The sequence below is a fragment of the Nilaparvata lugens genome, chromosome 11 (genome assembly GCF_014356525.2).
Source record: "Nilaparvata lugens isolate BPH chromosome 11, ASM1435652v1, whole genome shotgun sequence".
In the NCBI taxonomy this organism is placed as follows: Eukaryota; Metazoa; Arthropoda; class Insecta; order Hemiptera; family Delphacidae; genus Nilaparvata; species Nilaparvata lugens.
This window is the reverse complement of record NC_052514.1, coordinates 27,235,034-27,255,911: the sequence shown is the minus strand read 5'-3', so window position 1 is coordinate 27,255,911 and position 20,878 is coordinate 27,235,034. Positions and strand designations below refer to the sequence as shown.

General features: G+C 34.7%; 2 protein-coding genes across 2 annotated transcripts in view; both read left to right on the top strand.

Moving 5' to 3' along the window:
• LOC111063969 (extensin) overlaps positions 1-7,231 on the top strand; it is a 39,312-nt gene extending 32,081 nt beyond the window's left edge. The window contains exons 4-5 of the mRNA XM_039438036.1: positions 4,501-4,751; positions 5,643-7,231. Coding sequence (XP_039293970.1) covers positions 4,501-4,751; positions 5,643-6,087 — 696 coding nt within the window. The 3' untranslated portion in view covers positions 6,088-7,231. The remainder of the gene's footprint in view (positions 1-4,500; positions 4,752-5,642) is intronic.
• Positions 7,232-11,244: 4,013 nt separating this feature from the next.
• On the top strand, positions 11,245-19,831 carry LOC120353606 (26S proteasome regulatory subunit 6B). Its single transcript, XM_039438037.1, has 6 exons — positions 11,245-11,561; positions 12,253-12,399; positions 13,401-13,604; positions 16,367-16,611; positions 17,461-17,685; positions 19,623-19,831. The coding sequence occupies exons 2-6, from the start codon at positions 12,387-12,389 to the stop codon at positions 19,734-19,736; spliced, it is 801 nt and encodes a 266-aa protein (XP_039293971.1). The 5' UTR covers positions 11,245-11,561; positions 12,253-12,386; the 3' UTR covers positions 19,737-19,831.
• The last annotated feature ends 1,047 nt before the right edge of the window (positions 19,832-20,878 follow it).

Genomic DNA, 20,878 nt, shown 5'->3' with positions numbered 1-20,878 from the left:
AAATGGAATAGCCTAAATAAAGATGGCATAATATTCTAGGTTCAGTCAGTCTATCATCCGCATGAGTTTCAACATAAAAAATTATATAAATAGTAGGCTACTGTACCGTAGCTTGGAGAGAATTGAGAATAATTGGCTGATCATTAGATTTTTGGGTGAAATCAATGTTCCTATGCAATAAGTGGAGTGGCCGTAGTCGAGTGGATCAGATGCTGGCTTTATGATTCAGAGGCCCGGGTTCAAATCCCGGCCCGGGCTAATATTTATCTCGGGCCACTCCCGTGTTTCGGATGGACACGTTAATCCGTCGGTCCCGGCTGCCTAGAAAGCAGTCGTTAGGTCATGTCAGAGGCCCTGAAATCGATCAGTTGCGACCTGAAAACTCTGACACCAGACCTGAGCCAGCCAGGTCACTCGATATTATTATTATTATTATTATGCAATAAGTGATTATTTTATTCCATTATCTATCAAATTAGTAAGATATCTAGAGCTTTCAACGAATAATTCAGCAAGTCACGGGACTGTTGCTGTTCTTAATAGAAAATGTGTAAGATCCACTCTCGATATGTTAGGTACTAAAAATCACCTTCAAAGTCAAGGCTGTTATCTGATAGGTATTTGGCAGAGAGAATCAGTTCAAGCCATAAATCTTCACCACAACATGTACAGTTGGGCAGCCACTGACCTTCACTTTTGTTTGATAAATAATTGCATAACTTGCATTACAAAGATGAAACTGGTTCCTGCCAATAAACAGTTTGGAATTTGGAGGCAGATCCAGTAACTTTATCCTCTTTGATGAACAGTACATTTTAAGAATAGCATCAGAACCAGTTTAGTGTGAAAATTCCATTAAAAATTTTTTGTTATGCGAATTTCTTTGTGTTCTGTTATTCCATTTTAGGATGAATCACACCTTGAAATCTCTCTGCCGATATGCAGGAGATCGATTTCTGTGATAATATATCAACACGGCCCTATCCTTAGAAAATAACAGAATGTATTGTGTTATATTTTTGGTCATGCCTTTGTTAAGATTCTTTGGTATGTTTTCAAATGATCATAATAGGAATAATTTTTTTCCCAAAAAAATTCTTTCCAAATTATATAATAATACTGATTAAAGTTTTAACGCTTCAACAATACCCTATCCACAAGTCGAAAATTAAGTAAATGAAGTGAGATAGGTAGGTGAAGTAAGTTAAAAAATAAGATTAGATAAGATGTTGTCTGATAGTGGAGTAGAGTGATTAAAAGTTCGTTTAATAAGTAGCTTTGTTAAATTAATGAATCATAGCCAATATACTAACTACAGTCGCTTTTAAACTGGTTGTTACTGAAAATAAATTTCATACGTATTGATTGTCCATAATGTATCCAGTGTCCATAATGGAAGTGATTGAACTACTCAAAATTATTGGCTTACTGGTCCTTCATAGAATTTATAGTATTCCTGGTGATTGAGCCTGTCTTTTTTCAGCGTTGACTATTAATATAATAAAGCTTTATTTACAACTAGCTTACCTGGCGAACTTCGTACCGCCAAAAAGTCAATGTATCTCATGTCACACTTTACTTTATTTGGTGAATCATGAAATTTATCTGACAATAAATATTTTCATTTACATCTGAATACGGACTTCCTATGTGCTTAGTCATGCAGCATTCATTATTCCCAAAACATATTTTTCTCAATCAATTGGTAGTAATATCTAACAGTAAAGTGTTGAATTAAAAAAATTAGATAGGATAAATCAGTGTTTCAAAGATGAATTCAATGTTTTCATAGTTGTTGATTGTCAATAGATGGTCCAGGAAATATGTGATGTACGATGAATCACACAGAATTACATATTCTTTCCATCTTACATTTTAGGATGATATAAGCTAAGCTAAATTTAAAAAAAATGGAAATTATTCTGCCATTAATGAATGCAATATGAACATCTCTCTTTCATCAGGTGAATAATTTTTTTCCAACATTTTCTGTTTACTTAATGATAGGGGAGTGATAATTATTTGTATAGGTCTTCTAAGGAACCATTATCTACAGCTGGTACCAATCAACTACACTTCAACTCCAAACTACCGTTGTAATACCAGTAGCCTACACAATTGATCATAGGGTGACGTCTTTATTACAGCTGGTAACTTTAGATGCTGAAGCATATTATCTCAATATGACCTTGAATCATGATCATCTTTCCGTTCTTCGGGAGCCGCTAGGCCGACAATTTCGAAAACATAGGTCTGTGAAAAATGGATTAATAAAAAAATAATCATTATTAGCCACCCTATTAAAATTTCTGGTCAGAAACCATCCCCAATATTCACACAACATATTCCCAAAGTTTCATGCCGTCATGTCAAATATTTTTCAAGTCATAAGGGAACAAACACACAAACAGACATTCATTTTTATAAATATCTATATATAGAAGATAGAATTCATTACGTCAAGTTTTCAAATTATCGAGTTTGAAAGTAGATCCTTGCGAAGCACGGGTTCCTGCTAGTTAGGTACAAGAAATAATATCTAAATATAAGTCCATTTAGACTACCTACTTTATATTATCTTTATTCGAAAGATTAGCTAGTTTTTGGCTAATTCTGTTGATTCTTTCCCAATCATTGACATTATTATATGCATGTGTTTGTGTGAATAAATGGAATAGCCTAAATAAAGATGGCTTAATATTCTAGGCTCAGTCAGCCCATCATCCGCATGAGTTTCAATATGAAAAATTATAGAAATAGTAGGCTACTGTACCGTAGCTTGGAGTGGATTGAGAATAATTGGCTGATCATTAGATTTTTGGGTGAAATCAATGTTCCTATGCAATAAGTGATTATTTTATTCCATTATCTATCAAATTAGTAAGATATCTAGAGCTTTCAACGAATAATTCAGCAAGTCACGGTACTGTTGCTGTTCTTAATAGAGAATGTGTAAGATCCACTCTCGATATGTTAGGTACTAAAAAACACCTTCAAAGTCAAGGCTGTTATCTGATAGGTATTTGGCAGAGAGAATCAGTTCAAGCCATAAATCTTCACCACAACATGTACAGTTGGGCAGCCACTGACCTTCACTTTTGTTTGATAAATAATTGCATAACTTGCATTACAAAGATGAAACTGGTTCCTGCCAATAAACAGTTTGGAATTTGGAGGCAGATCCAGTAACTTTATCCTCTTTGATGAACAGTACATTTTAAGAATAGCATCAGAACCAGTTTAGTGTGAAAATTCCATTAAAAATTTTTTGTTATGCGAATTTCTTTGTGTTCTGTTATTCCATTTTAGGATGAATCACACCTTGAAATCTCTCTGCCGGTATGCAGGAGATCGATTTCTGTGATAATATATCAACACGGCCCTATCCTTAGAAAATAACAGAATGTATTGTGTTATATTTTTGGTCATGCCTTTGTTAAGATTCTTTGGTATGTTTTCAAATGATCATAATAGGAATAATTTTATTTTCACAAAAAATCTTTCCAAATTATATAATAATACTGATTAAAGTTTTAACGCTTCAACAATACCCTATCCACAAGTCGAAAATTAAGTAAATGAAGTGAGATAGGTAGGTGAAGTAAGTTAAAAAATAAGATTAGATAAGATGTTGTCTGATAGTGGAGTAGAGTGATTAAAAGTTCGTTTAATAAGTAGCTTTGTTAAATTAATGAATCATAGCCAATATACTAACTACAGTCCCTTTTAAACTGGTTGTTACTGAAAATGAATTTCATACTTGAAATTGTATCTAACATAAATCAGAAAAGTAGAAGATATTCTTTCTACCTCATTTTTTATAATCCTACAGTAATATCCTTTTTTGAAGAGGAATAAGTAGAAAAAGATAGGTCTATAAGATAAACAATATTTTTTAAATGTTACACTGTAATCTGTGTAGAAAAATAATGATGCAATAAAAGTGACAGGAAACTCTGTCCATAAGTAATGATACAGAAACAAAACTTCACCACAATTTATGTCACTTCATTATTTATGTCTTATGAATTTATGAGTATAATTTTAATTCTCGCTAAGCAAATCTTCTCAACATTCTTACTAAAGTCTGCATGATAGTATCATTTGAGAGAAGTCAATTATTTTTAAAAGAGAATTACATAATTCTTTTTATTGAAGCTGAATATAGCTTTCATATATTAAATAATAAAAAACTTGGTTTAAAGATGATCTCAAGTAATGCATTATTGAACTTTTTGAATTGGAATAGAGAGACGAATCTTGAATTCTGATGCAAGATTTATTTCACTTTATGTCCACAATTAGTTTGCACTTTGACCTATTTCGACGCATTGAACTTGTAAAATCAGTTATCCTCTTAAATGTTGAAGATAGATAAAATTTGTGGTGAAATAATATATACTTTTATGCATGTATATTATAAATATAAATATATTTTTCCACTATGCATTTATTTATTTTTATATTTTTAATAGTCAAATATATCTATTTCTGCTACAGGATGCAACTCCAGCCGTGAAAGTAATCCTGAAGAAGCCGATGTACATAGAGACACCAGCTTCGACTGTGCCTTTCCCTTCGTACATGTCGATTCTGCACGAGGGACTCCGAATGAACTTCCCCGTCGGCATGGTCATCGCGCCTGTGCCCGAGTACGGCCTCTCTGGACCCCATCTCATCAGAGTTGTCTACGCTGTACCAACCAGTCCACTGCCTCTTCGATATCCTTACTATGAGCCATACGTCTACAGGTGAGTAGGCCTACTAATTAGCAACCAAAATATGAAATGAAGCACTCTGGGAGCCGATAAACGATGTACCGTAAACAAACATGCACGTGTGGGTCAAGACCGTTTCACAGTAACCAGTAACAGCCACCTCCAACATATTTTTGATAGACTGAACAGAATAATCATTTCTTTTTATTTTATTTATCAGCATTAACATTATTTTTCACAGTAGACACAGTTAGAATATGTACATCGTCAATTCAATAACTACCGTAATTAATGATAATAACTTAATTATTATTAAAGTAATATGAACTAAATAATTAAGCCAAGTAATAAGCTGTTAACTAACATTATATACAAAAAGCATTTTTATCATCCATGAAATGTTTGATAAGTTAATATCACTTAAAGTGATTCAGTGTGAAAGAATATAAGTGCGAGTCCAGCAATATCAACAATGTGTTTAGCCTATGTCATCACGTTTTACGCACATAAGCACATACTTTGTTATTGTTGTATCTCCTTTCGATGAATATAGACCTATCATAGACTGAATAAACAGATCTGTTTACTATGTTTAGATCTGTGACTATAAGATTGTCAACTACGGTATTAAATTCATCTACACATAAATACACATAGTCGAAGAACATTCGTATGAAATATATGGAATCTATATGAACTGATACTGAAGCATGCAATTTACGTTTTTTATGTGGATAAATGTGATAGTTAATAATCTTCTAAGTGTGTACTTCATTATATAATTCGAGGTGAAATTTTTTTATAAGAGTACCTAGCCTATGACAACCATTCTTGTTCTTCTCAAAAATTAATAAACTTTGTATGTTTTTTTCTGAACTGTATATTCATTTGAATGGATAACATATTGCGGTTTCCTTTTTTTAGACAACCAGAAGTACCAGTGGTACCAATTGCACCGCTACACCGTCCCCCGCCACCAACCTACCAGGCCTACCAACCAGCCGCCTACCAACCAGCACCCTACCAACCAGCCGCCTACCAGCCAACCTACCCGCAGCACCTACCAGCCACCAATTACGTGAGCGACGCCAAGGAGCAACCCAACGTCATCACCGTCCTCCAGTTCCCGTCAGCTGTTGCCACACCCCAGGCGCTCTACTACCAAAGACCCATCGACGCCGAGAACGAGTTGGGCAACCGGGGGCCACCCGAGGCCTTGGCTCCGGCGGGCATTGTTCAGTCCACCGCGCCCCACGCAAACCTCCAGGCCTTCCTCAACTCGAAAGAATCGCCCATCCTGCAATCTCTGCGTGACGAAGCCCAACAGAACAAGAACAAGAATGCGCCATCTGGGGTTGAGTCGTTATAGAACGGATTTCATCCAAAGTGATCGTCTATTGAAAAGAAGGACAATTCTGTGGGGAAGATTATCGAGGAGATAAACAACTAACCAGTGAGAACTTATTACTGATCCAAATGAAAATATTTTTTATTCTATTGAGGAGACAAAAACTAACCAATGACTTATAATTGCCGATTTTGTGAGAGACAGTTTCAAAAAGGTACTTTCTATATAAAAATTTGAAACACTAATAATGAAGGTTTCATAAGAATGAAATACGGTTGTCAATACTAATCATATAAATTGCCGATTTTGTTAGAGACAGTTTATTTTAAAAAAGGTACTTTCAATTAATAAGAGATGGTGAATCAACCAGTATAAAAAGTTTCATGGAAATGAAATTATTTGATAGACTACTATTATACTTGTTGGTTTTGTGAAGTACCTTGAAAAAATGTACCTACTTTCTTCGATTCGAGCCAGTAGGTTTCTAAAAATTGAAAAAAGGTCAATAGAACATTGGTTGGAAGAATACAAGTACTTCTTATAAATCTGTAAAACTGTATTCAAAGACGACCCCTGGTGAGAGTGGCTCTATAGCCCTAGTATTGCGATCGCATCTGGTCAATATGCCTGAAGAGGATAGTCGTCCGCTGAGGGGACGTTTGGGTCCACTGGAGCATTGCTCCTTCCTCGGCAGAGGGCTAATTAGTGGACCCATATGTCCCCCAAGCGGACGACAAATTCTATTCAAGACATATTGACCACATACGTCTAGCCTGTTTTAAATCATTTTAGGGATTTCAAGTAATGTACCGTGTAATGAAATGAGTTTAGGCTATAAAATTAAAAGTATTATATATTATCAAAAAATCTAAGACGAAGTTGCTCAAGGTTTTTAGAATGGTATTGATATTTTCCAACCCAGAATATTTGGAAAATTCAGTTGACTTTAATCTATTCTGCAATCTTTGAAGAATGTGAAAAACTGTAATCAGTTAATTTTTTATCGAAAATATGGTTTATTGCCAGTAAGTAGTGCAGTTACCACTTTGATAAAGACAAATATGATTGCTACTTCTGCCACTAATACTGCCATATTATTATGGGGCACTTGTAACATTTTTTGAATGTATTGTTTTGTATAATTAAAATGATATTATCACAAGAACAATGTTTGCTGTTTGCCTTTTATTACACACTAAGAACGAAATTTTCTATTGTTTAAAATAAAAATAATATAGAGATTTGTTAATGGAAACTCCAATGAATACCAGAAACATGATTGGCGTTGATAAAAATACTTATAGTTGACGAATAAACTTTCATCGTTATTGATGGTAATCAATTCAATTTTACGTGTAAATTAAAAATTCAAAGTACCCTTGTTCAACTTTATTTTATGAGATGAAGTTTGAAGAAGGATACTATTTTTCATGAAATATTGTTAAAAAAGGGTAGCTTACTTTGATTTTTCAATTTCTACGTAAATACGAGTAGCCCTTACCAAGAAAATGAAAATCACTTTTTTAATGAAAGCCTTCTCTTATTTTAATTTCATGGTAATATTTCTCAAATTAATAAAGTTATTTAAATATCCAATTCAGTGGCAGAGGATGAAAATATTGATTGGTTTAAAGTGTTTATTATGGAGCAAGAATTTTATTATTTAAAAAAATCACATGAAAGATATACATAAATATATATTTTTCTAAGAAAACTGATGCTAATGAATTCCACCCATGATTGTTTATTTTCTTATTCTGTACAGCAATTTTTTAGATAATAATTTTCGATATCATTCTACTGAACCTAGGTAGTTCTTTATTGTGCGTAGCTCCAATTTTATCATAGAATTCTGATTCATATAAACTAAACCCTTATCAAATAAAATAATTCTAATGCCATGATAAACACGACACGGTATCCTCTTTGACATTATAGGTAAATATCGGTACGTAATTAAATACAGGTACATTAGGTATTGGACTGATGAGGATATAGGGCAGGGTACATAGTTGACGGTTTGGTGGCGGATGGAGGAGGGAGGAAGCCAACTACGTATGTCTGATTGCTGTATTTCTGATTATAAAAATAACGGTATTCTGGCTGGTTGCTCAAATAGCTGGATAAAAATCAGTGAATTCAAGGGCTCCCATAATAATCATCATGGTGTCTCACAGGGTTCGGTGTTGGGACCCGTAATATTTTTTATCGCAATCAATTACCTTGGTCTTGAGCGTGGGGCACTGAAGTTTGCGGATGATACCATATTGATTTCTTCTGGCCCAAACCCGACCCAGGTGCAGCAGGAGGCTGATGTATTGTTCAATGCTGCTGGATTGTGATTGGAAGCAAATAAGTTGCTACTGAATGTGGACATGACACAAAGATTAGTTTGTACACTGAGACACAGTCAGGCCATCAGTACTCACAGTAGTGTGTCTCTCCTTGGATTTAATATCGACCCCAAGCTCACCTGGAAGTGCCATATGGAGAACATCTGTAAGAAGCTGTCACGAGTCACCTATTTGCTCAGGAAGTTGACACAACTTGCTGGTAGAGTACCATGCTTTTTTTCCAAAGCATCCTCAGCTATGGAATTCTGCTATGGCGTCACGCTTCTGCATGTGGAGATGTTTTCAAGCTGCAAAAGATGGCCATTCATATTATTACTTTCAGTGTAACTTCCTGGATTATTGGCCTGGACTATACCTCTCTTCCAATCTACAGTCATTACATATTTGTGTGCCATGTTTGTGTAAAGAAATATTGGAGTGTTCAACATAAGTAGTGACTTCCATGGTAAAAACGCTATATAGTGAGGTCCACGTTTTAATGACAGTGTTCAATTGTATTGCTATCCTTGTCTATCATTCAACTAAGCGGATAGCGCTATCTCTTTCTCGCTTTGCTCTGTTGCTAGTTTTTAACAATGTAGAAATATAATTAACTAACAAAATATTCAATCTTAATTATTAAAATTGATTATGAAAGCATTGAAAAATATATTTTCTTGCTTGATAAAATAGAATGATTATTTTAAACGAGAATGAACAGTTAATATTACATCAATAAACTGGATCAGTTACTCTCCATAGAAAGCATTGAAAAGACAGAGGATCGGCAACGTTGCTGTCTTATCTTTTTCCACTGCTATTATAACGTGGACCTCACTATAGAAGTCGAGGTCTTATAATAGATGTGTCGTGTCATACTGCCGTTTCTCAAAGACCCGTAATGCATTTCCTGCATTGACCTTGCAAATCTTCAATAAAATGCCGGAGGATTTAAAGAGGATGAAGATACCAGCATTCAATTCAATACTTGAATGTTGGCTTATAAGAAAGTCAATTCATTTCTGGAATATTTTCTGGACACCTTGGTAGGCCTTGTTTAATACATGCTGTGATCTCAATAGCGTAATGTGAAAGTAATACCTTGTAACTCCTGACGCATCCTATCCAGCCTTGCTGGTACCGTATTGGTAAAGAGAAAGATAATTTAGCTGGATGATAAATTAATGTTATTGCTACGCATCTTAGTGACTTGATGCTGTCAATAGAGTAAATCAAACCACCAGGGATCTTCTTTTCAGTCCGCGACTGTACCCACATACCTATCTATAGAAGTATCTATACTTAAAAATAAATTATAAACCCACTCACTCCTCCACTGATCACGTTGAAAAAATAAAAAACTCTGGATGGATTAGAATACTTTTTTATATTAATATGAAGATTCAGGGCATCTGAAGTACAAAATGCTAATCTTTATCAATTCATTCAAAAAGTAAAATATCAATATAGGTTTAAAAGTCCATATAGATAAGAATGAGAAAAATATATATACTACTGGCAGGTAACCCGTGTTCCGCAAGGGTCCAATTAAAAACTTGACCTACAGTGCTGATCTAGAAGAACTGAAAATAGGCCTATAACCATCCTCGATAAATTAAGAATCTTTATGCGAAATTTCAAGTTGATCAGTTGAGTAGTTCAGACGTACTGACGCGTCATTCGTGTATTTCCTATCCCGTACATGTATATAAGCAGATTTTCCCTTTTATTTTCCTTCTTGTTAAAAATAATCAATTAACTTAATATTTTCTTTTAATTTTTCAAGTTTGTTTTTTTTGTCAATATTTCTTTCGTTCAAAAACTATCTAGCAATATTGTAAAGGCTGTAAAGATGTACTGCTCCAGCAGAAGAAGGCTCTAAGGATTCTAGATTCGGCGGGATACTTGGACCATTGCCGACCCATCTTTATCAAGCTGAGAATACTCACGGTATACAATCAATATATCTGGCTCTTCCTGTTGCACGCAAGGGATAATTTCCACTTGCTCACAAGAAGAGAAGAGAAGACACACACTCCTACAACACCAGAGGAAAAGCGAAAATAGACATCCCTTTCTGCAGGCTGAGTAAGAAGAAGGATTGTTTCCCAATACTAGCCCTGAGGATTTACAAGGCCTTACCTGACAGTGTGAAGAACTTGGACGACAGGAGCTTCAGAGCAAAAATCAAAAACTGGTTAATAGAGTCTCCATTCTATTCAGTGGAGGAATACTCTGAAATCACTAGAAACATCAGCTAACGTCGAGTGATAATTAATGTAATGCATACAGGCAAGGCCATCTTGAAAAAGTTTAAATATTACTAGTCGTATATGTTTTTTATATGTTTGACTAAGTTTATAAACGTAAATAAGTGTTTATTACGGACATAGTTATATGTCAACTCTACGACAAGGAACAAGTCAGGTCCACTTTCTGACACAGTCAATCCAGTTATCTTATCATGACTAAGGAGAGAAGTATGAAGTAAGTAAGTATTGCGGAGCTAGAAAAAGATATCAGCTTTGTCTTATTATAGACAAGAATAGCAACATCAGTGTTAATCAAATACTGTCATAATGTGGACCTCACTAACTTATCTTTATGTCATGTGAGAACAGATTTCTGTCATACAATTTTCTTTATATATAACTTGTGATGTTGCATTTTTTCTATAACTAATTTGTAATGTTAGTTCTATTTTTATATTCACATCAAGCTATAAATTTTGTAAGCCCAATTTTTTATTGATACCTAACCTGTCTATGTAAGTCTCTTGTTCTCCATGTATCTTCAATTGGAATTATAAACCTGCTTGATCAGACTCATTCGCGACTCAGCCTAATAATTCATCAGTATTATCTATTCAAGTTGAAAATCTGGTTTTCATAATTTTAGTCCACTTTACTTGCTTGTTTGTTCCTAGGTTATAATAATACATATTCTAATCTCATTTCTCAATTACTTTTTTCTAGAAATTACAACGGCAACTAGAGTTTTTGGCTGTACAAGAAGATTACATAAAAGATGAACAGAGGAATTTGAAAAAAGAATACCTCCATGCTCAGGAAGAAGTCAAGAGAATACAAAGTGTTCCACTGGTTATTGGGCAATTTCTGGAAGCAGTCGACCAGAATACCGGAATTGTTGGAAGTACTACAGGTAATATCATAGGAATACACATTAAAACGCTTAGTTTTTGGCTACAATGTAACTTGACGGTGTTTCTGTGTAGGTAGTCATTTTTGAAAATAGTAATTTCTCATTATCAAATCAACATAACATCAACATTTTATGTTGGAAGTTAGTAAGTTCAATGTCTTTTAAGCTGTTAATCACTAGCTGTTATGTTGACTAATAATAATTTAGCGAACCCCTATTGTATCAATCATCTTGAGTCAATGGGAAAGCAATTGGCTGTGTGGTCCCACCAAAAAGCTATCAATAAGATAAATTTACATCCATGCGCCTGTTACTTCCGACTCTGTGAGGGTGATCACTGTAAGAGTCATCTAAATACCATTTATAAATTTAGAAATTGCTCTGTTGTTCGGAACAGACATAAAGCTGTAGCTCTCTACTCATCGACATCATCATCATCAGTGACATTACCCACGAGCCTGGAGCTCACTTTCGCATCATTATTAGCAAAAAATCTCCAAGTTTTCAGGTTACCTCTTTCCAATATGTTAACTTTTTTGTCGAAAAAATAAATAAGATTTATTAAGGTTTAATAAGATTATTTAAGGTTTTAAGATTCTGATGTTGAAATTGGTTGCAACCAATAACAAAAATATTATTACGATTTTTTTCTTGGTGACTCCTTTATTTATACTATCTGTTCCAATTTCAGGTTCCAATTACTATGTGAGAATCCTCTCAACAATCGACAGAGAACTTCTGAAGCCTTCGGCTAGTGTCGCTCTGCACAAACACAGCAATGCCCTGGTTGACGTCTTGCCTCCTGAAGCTGATTCTTCGATATCTATGCTGCAAGCAGGTCAGAGGCTGTTTCTTTCGAATAAAGAATGTACATTTAAGAGTGATATTATGGTTGTCGAAAAGGTAAAACAAACTAAAACTGTTCTCAATGAAAAGCTTTTTTTTAAATTCAAGTAGGCCCACTTCTAGAATCTCGTTAACCTGGACTTATCTAACTTGAAAGTCCGTATAACCTGATTGCGAAAATAAATTATACAATTTTAATTTTAACAATGACTACTCTGGTCAAAACATTTTTAGTTGAACCTTTGTATGTATTAAGTGAAAAAATTATCTTCATGTATCTTATCTGTATTTTTACCTTATAAATTTGAGGTAACCTTGCTTCCCAATGAATTTCCACTTTGCTGGGCTCAAAGAGAATACCATTGGTTATCATGGGAGTGTTCACACATTATCCATTCAGCTGTGCTTGTAATGATGAAGTTTGTTTCGGTTATCGGATCAAAATTAGTCATTATTTTACTGTATCAAGTGCTTAGTGAGTGTAATTGTGTTATTGAATTTGTTTTTCAATCCTTGTACAATAAAAATGCCTTATTTGTAAGTGTTTGCTCATTAAATTGAACGCAAGTTTTATAAAGTGGAAAATCCTAACTTTTTGAACTACTATATGAATCTGAGGAGGAACAGTTTTGGTCTGTGCCTGTTGGTCCTCCCCTGTTGGATAATTGTGAATCTTGAATCAATAAATTAATTGAATGAATGTACAGTCTGCTAATGTGTGAACAATTGGCCTTATAACCAATGGTATTAACTTGCTGCTCAGCAGAACAAATATTCATTGGAAAGCAGGTTCCCACCTATAATGAGAATATAACTTATTATAATCGTTCTATCTATTTATAATTACCTTTTTTATATCAGTACAGATTTGCCATCAACCCTTATCTTTTATTGTGGTGGAAAAGATGGTCTAGTTGGTATGTCAGTTTAAACTTTTTTGTTCCACATAATTTATTTTATCACAAACTTGATGGACTTTTGTGTTCTATTTAGATGAGAAACCGGATGTGCAGTACGCCGATATAGGAGGCATGGACATGCAGAAGCAGGAGATCAGGGAGGCAGTGGAACTGCCGCTCACTCACTTTGAGCTGTACAAGCAGATTGGTATCGACCCGCCCCGAGGTGTGCTCATGTATGGCCCACCCGGCTGCGGCAAGACTATGCTCGCCAAGGCTGTAGCTCACCATACCACCGGTCATTATTTCAATTCATTCTCCATCACAATTATACGTTTTTATACTCATTTCATATTGTTGATCCTAAGCATTTGATCAATCAATTCAAGATTTAATATCGAGTGACCTGGCTGGCTCAGGTCTGGTGTCTTGATCAATCAATTCAAGATTTAATAGCGAGTGACCTGGCTGGCTCAGGTCTGGTGTCTTGATCAATCAATTCAAGATTTAATATCGAGTGAACTGGCTGGCTCAGGTTTGGTGTCAGAGTTTTTAGGTCGCACCTGATCAATTTCAGGGCCTCTTATATGAGCTAACGACTGTTACATTAAGATAATGACTCATTTATTCAAGATGAATTAATAGTTTTTACTATTAGAAAAAACGACTAACAGTCAGATTTTTTACAATAAATGAATTAATCACTCACTGTGACAAACAAGGTGCCACCTTCTTGGTCCGCCATCACAACCAAGAAGATGGCGGACCTGCCAAAAGATCTCGTTGTCAAAGTGAGTGATTAATTAATTTATTGTAAAATATCTGACTGCTAGTCGTTTTTTCTAATAGCAAAAATTGATTTAATAATAAGCAGTTCGTGATGGAAAACAACATTGAATAATTAATAGTAATGTGTATGCTAGGGTGTTATCATTCCATGTTGTTAATTCCTTTTCCTACAGTTACGTTGAGAAGTGGCCATTGCTGCACTGATTACAGAACGCAAAGAATCACTTTTCCGCTCTAGTGCGGGGAAAATTTTTCTGCACTCCAGATTTGCAACATGGCAACGCAAAATACTTAGTAGGTTATATGGAGCAACAGTGCAGCAAAATCAAAATGAAGTTGGTAACAGTGACTGCTGTGGCTGCTATAGTGAGCAGAGGTGCAACGAAGCACAACGCGCTAATTATTAGTATTAGATATTATAACCAAGGACAACATTTTTATTCAATTTGATAATAAATTGAGGTTTTTATCAATAATAAAATTACACAGAAAAACATTTGATGCATTTCAGGCAATTTTACCCATAATTACCCACTTTTCATATTCAATGGTAACTGTAGGAAAAACTTAATGTGAAATACGTGCGCAAAGTTCCTCTGCTGCACTCAAGAAACCATTCCGCCCTCGCCTACGGCTCGGGCGTAAACGTTTCTTTCGGTGCAGCAAACTGTCACTTTGCGCACTAGTTGCACAAATAACTATTTCGCTTTTACAAATCATTTCCTGTTTATTTTTTATAATTTAACAAATTATCAATAAATTTAACGAAATGATGGCAGACAACCTATTATGTAATATTTTTTTTTATTTTTTTCGAAGCTTGAAACGATTTGCTGATAAAATATCAGGTCTGGAATTTAATTGCCGGCCAGGTTGGTCGAGTGTACTAAGGCTTTGCACCCTTCAATCTGCTAGCATTCACTGTCTTGTCGTGGGTTCGAATGTTAGACGTTAGATCCTCTCATCAAGCAGCCTTGCACTCATTCCATTACTCACGCACAAGCGAAAAAGTAATGTGGGCATCATCCTCAATAGAAATGTCTTTCGTTCTCTTATATCATTTTTTTACTAGGAATAATTTTTCGCATCAAAGAACTACAATCAAATCGGCAGCCGATACATTCTTCTCAAGGCCAACGCACACAGTAGTAGACACATGGAGGAAAAATCTCGAATTTTCAAATGTTGCAACGCACACAGACGTCCGTCTGTCTTCATATGTCTGCTGACGTATACATGCAGACGTTTGATTTTTTATCCGTTTCTGCTGCTGCTGTGTGTGTCGCATTTAGATTCTTAACATCGTTAAATTTATTGAAAAAATACTTGAAATGTGAATGTTCACTGTTTACTTATATCTAAACTTGATTTTATCAGATCCATTTACCAAAAGTATAATCAGTTACTGAATTTTGATTAATGATTGTAAATATTTATTATTAGTCATTGGGAGAACAAATTCCAACTACTAATATCTACTTGAATCTACATTTGTCTACTTTCATCCACTTCAATAAACTAACGTCACTCTTTATGTTGATGTTGATCAATGTTCTCATAAACAATGCCCACTCCTATAAAATGTAAACAACTTGATATTCTCAAATTTAATGGTTTATTAAAGCTGTTCAGTATACTTTTTTTTAAATTTGATAATCTTTTTCAGTATAATTGTTAAGATCATTGTAAGAGTGAGAAAAACTGAAATTTTTAAGTGGTCTAATAAGCGAGTTATGGGAGTTATGGGTCGTTAAAGTGCTAAATCCGTTTTCTTTCCATGATCATAAACGGTTTCGACTATATTAACAGAATTTCTCTCAAAAAATTCAAGAAATGAATCTTTCTAAACTAAAACATTTTATTCCCCATATCGTTCATAAATAAAAACGTAACATTTTTTGTAAATTAGATAACTTGTCTAATTTGTCATAAATCGCGAAAAAACGCATATTAGAACAAAGCCAATGATATACTGAATGTATTAAAAAAAAAAACTCCATTGGAAAATTCGAAACCGTTTATGATTTGGAAAGAAAACTGAGTTTAGTACTTCAACAACCCATAACTCTCTTATTAGACCACTTAAAAATTTCAGTTGCCACTTTTTATCACTCTTATAATGATCTTGACAATTATATTGAAAAAGATTAACCAATTTAAATTTAAAAAAAAGTTTACCGAACAGCCTTAAAACAATTTGAGATACTAGTTTCGGTTGTTGCACAATTATCAATCATATCCTGTTGTCAAGTATCATTTATCCTTTTGCAGCCGCATTCATCCGAGTGGTAGGCTCCGAGTTTGTGCAGAAGTACCTGGGCGAGGGACCGCGTATGGTGCGCGACGTGTTCCGATTGGCCAAGGAGAACTCGCCGGCCATCATCTTCATCGATGAGATCGACGCCATTGCCACGAAGCGATTCGACGCTCAGACTGGCGCTGATCGCGAAGTGCAGAGGATTCTGTTGGAACTACTCAACCAGATGGATGGCTTCGATCAGACCACTAATGTCAAGGTCAGTTCAATCAATTAATCGAAAAATAAATTAAATTCAAGATAAACTATTGAGTGACTGGGCTACTAGCTCAGATCTGGCGTCTAAAATTCTCTGGTCGCACCTGATCAATTATAGAGGGTCTAACATGACTTAACGACTGTTTTTAGGTAGTCGATACCGATGATATAACGTGTTCGGGCGACGCGTGGGTGTGGCCCGAGGAAAGTGTACTGAGCGGGCAAGAATCGAAATCATCAAGGCTTCTGGTTATCAAAGCTAGAGTCTAAACAATTCAACTACGGCCAACTCCAACTGTTCTTAACTTTGTTACTAATGGAATTTGTACTCTATCTAATATTATTTTACTCAGATGTGTAAAAAATGTATTCACTATTTAATACAATTTTTCTTTATAAATCTTGATCAACTTGAGAGCAATAGTAAGCAAGAAACAGCCTATCTTCTTGTCTTCTTTTAAATAGACAATCAATCAATATATTTTTTTAAATATTAAAAATTGAGATTTCGTAACCTTTTTCAGTTATTCAAGTATGTTCTTATTTGCAATATAGTATTGATTAGAATTTAAATGTGAACGTTCACAAAATCTCTCATTGTTCAACAATCTTATTATCAGTTAACATTTTATTGTATCATCTTCCATTTTTATTTTTTTGTTATCAATAAAAGAAGGGTCATTCGATGACTCAGACGACAGTATGTGTGTCCTTGATGATATATATGATAGAATAAATCATTTAATTTCATTTGAAGTTGACAAAATTATCAAATAGGACAATAATTAATGTTTGTTCGAATTATAAATAGATCATTGGTTGTGTTATAATCAAGTTTATTTGTGTTCAGGTAATAATGGCGACGAACCGCGCCGACACGCTTGACCCGGCCCTGTTGCGCCCCGGTCGCCTCGACCGAAAGATCGAGTTCCCCCTGCCCGACCGCCGGCAGAAGCGCCTCGTCTTCTCAACCATCACTGCCAAGATGAACCTCAGCGAAGAGGTCGACTTGGAAGACTACATCGCAAGGCCCGATAACATATCTGGCGCCGATATCAATGCTATCTGTCAAGAGGTAAATACGTAAAACTTTTTCTTATATAATACTTGATATCCATAGACAGGCTTACTAATAAAAAAGTAGGCTATACCAGAACCGTTATTGTTCTAGTATATTTTGGGCAACATTGTTTGTCCAAACTATTTGAAAAGTTCGTCTCCTGAGCCCCTTAACATGCTTTTTCAGACGAAAGAAAACGCTTGAGTCGCATGCTTGTTGAAACTGAGTAAATTTTCTACGTGTTCGGACAAATTATTGATTGTCGCTAAAGTCGTGTCCACACTGAACAAGTTTGGACAATCATTGTTTGTCAAACAAAAAATTACTGTTTTCCAAACATTTTCAGTGTTCAAAGCTGTAAAACAGCTGTAAAAAGTAAAACCTGCTCTTCCCAAGGTCTATAAATACAGGTCATGACACAATCCCGTGATGCATTGCAAAATCGCCATTTTATAGGGTTCTAGTTCACCAATTTTCAAATTTATCACCTGTTATCATTATAGATTGAACAACATGATGTGTTATATTGTTCAAGGGATATTGCTTGGCTTTGAATTGTAAAATAAATTGTCCCGACAGAATAATAATATTTATACTCCAACTAGGAACTGAATTATTGTTGATTTTTAGTTTTGATTGATCGGGAACTTTTGAAGTTGGCCTCGCATATTTCTGTCTTGTTCCAATGACTTATGAATCATAATCCTTAAGATACAAGAATAAGAACATTTTTTAATAATAAATAAATGAAGCATTTATTGTTGAAATTTCATTATTAAAAAATCGAAAACCTGAATTCACATATTATTTCAACTAGAATATTGTTTTTAAAATGCATAATTTTGTTACGAGCAAATTGAATTAGATTGGATTTTCAAATGTACCGCCATAAAATGGCCGCTCCATAAGGAACACGAGTGTCATTACCTGTATTTATAGACCTTGGTTCTTCCAACTTACAATATATTTTGTTTGATGACTCGTCCACACTGGCCATGGGCAAACATTGTTTGTCAAACATTATAAAATTTGCCCAAACCTTTTCAACAAACATATTTGTAGAACATTTGTTCAGTATTGACACGGTTTAAGGCCAATGTTGTTCGTCCAAATTATTTTAAAACTTTGTCCCCTGAGCCCTTGAGATGTTTTTCAAAAACTTTCTCATTGTGGACGCTGCTGAAGTTGATCCTCATAGAGTTCGATTCGTCTTCTACCAAGTGAAACTGCTAATCATGTTCATGTGAACATTTTATATTATTGGATATTTAATTTTAAATTAACTTTTTTGAAAATGAAAACAAAATTAACATGACATTGCACAATGAATGAAAAAAAATGAAAGACTAATTCCCAGCAAAGAAAGTTGTGTCCGCTGGTTCAGAGAAAAACTTTTTTTTGTTATTCTACAATTTTTTTGAATTATTGCTCGTTGGCTTATTGTTCAGGATGATAGTCTTGATGGTTCAATAATATTGGATGACTTGCAAGAATGATAGTATGACTAGTAACAAGAATGTGCCATTTATTTTGAGATAAGACCCTCCCCGATAGCTCCAAATAGTCTAAATATTCTGGAAAGAGTGAATTACGGTACATCTATCAATTTCAAACAATATCTCTGGCCGTAATCAAGAATATAAATACCGCGGCTCTTCCTCGATAATTCGCAAATGGTTAAAGACTTCTTTTATAGAATGAGGTTGAGATAAATTAGGTAATTTTACTATTACATCGAAATCTATCACTATTCTTTTCAGGAAGTTAATTCAAGAATTGACTACGTATACAAGAAATCATACATCAATCTTGTTCTTTTCCTATTTACTTGGCTTGATGAAAATAGCTTATATTGATTTATTACAACAAATGTATACAACATGAATGATTGCTTTCAATCCAATTGATTGATATTTTGCTAGGATTTCTAAAGTGATTTTTTATGTTAACAGGCTGGTATGCAGGCGGTGAGAGAAAATCGCTACATCGTTCTTGCAAAGGACTTTGAAAAAGGCTACAAGAATAACATCAAGAAAGATGAATCAGAACATGAGTTTTATAAGTAAATTTTCTGAAAATACATTATGAATCGGTCATAATATTGCCTACTCAATATTATTTATATCATTTTACGCTAATAAAATTTAATGCTTTTTCATTATTTTCTGTTGAGGAATGAATTTCAAATACGAAAATTTAGGTTTTATCATACAGTACAACAGTTTTCAATAGAAAAGTGCCGAATTAGAATTCAATTTTCTAAGGGTTTGTCTATAAAGGAGAAACGAGATATATATCATATCCGTCTCCCGTTCCAGCTAGTGCCTGGTCGCCCTGGTCTGGGTATGAACATGAACAATGCCTCTCCACCTTCCTCGGTCTTCCCACCATCGCTCGTCCTCAACCTGTCGCCATCTGTATCGAGAAACTAGACATATATGGCAAAATTAAATTACCAATGATTCTTGAGCCCATTGAGGTAGATATTTTTCAGTGTTTATGATATTCATCCAAATTTGATGAGCTCCAGAATTGTCTTTAATGAATTTCATTATCATTCCAATTGTGACATTGAATTCAATTATGAAGTTCAGCTCGCGAGCTAATCCATCATCTTACATAATAATCGGAAAAGGTGAAAATTTGAAATACGAAAAACCTGGCTAGCTACAAAAATCGAAGGTAGTGTTCTTTTGTTCTTGGCTTCAATTCGTTGAAGAATCCAGTAATATACAGAGTGATTATAAAAGGACTTTACAACTTTGAAAGCACATATTTTTTTCTAAATTACTTACAGAATTGACAAAGGTGTAATTTTGTTACTAAACACTTTAAGTTTAAAGTGTGGGTGTTCGATGTGTTTAAAGTGTGGGTATTATTTTGGTTAGATGTGACATCCGTTGGTAATGCGACATCCGTTGGTAATGCGACATACATCCCACCGATTTCTCGCCACACTCGTACCAGCATATCAGGCGTAACTTGTGCAACCGCAGCGAATCCGAATGTGATCCGATTTCGGAGGTCATTAAGATTGTCTGGTAGAGGCGGAACATAAACCTTATCCTTAATGAAACCCCTCAGGAAGAAATAAATACGGTGAGCGAGTTGGCTATGCAATTGACCCTGCACGGCCAATCCAGCGAAGTTGAACGTGAATGTCTAGAAAATCCCAAACTTCTCCGTGGAAATGAGGTGATGCACCGTC

Coding starts and splice junctions, on each gene's coding strand:
- LOC120353606 (XM_039438037.1), top strand. Junction 16,612..17,460: donor ATCAGACCACTAATGTCAAG/GTCAGTTCAATC, acceptor ATTTGTGTTCAG/GTAATAATGGCGACGAACCG. Junction 17,686..19,622: donor TCAATGCTATCTGTCAAGAG/GTAAATACGTAA, acceptor TTATGTTAACAG/GCTGGTATGCAGGCGGTGAG.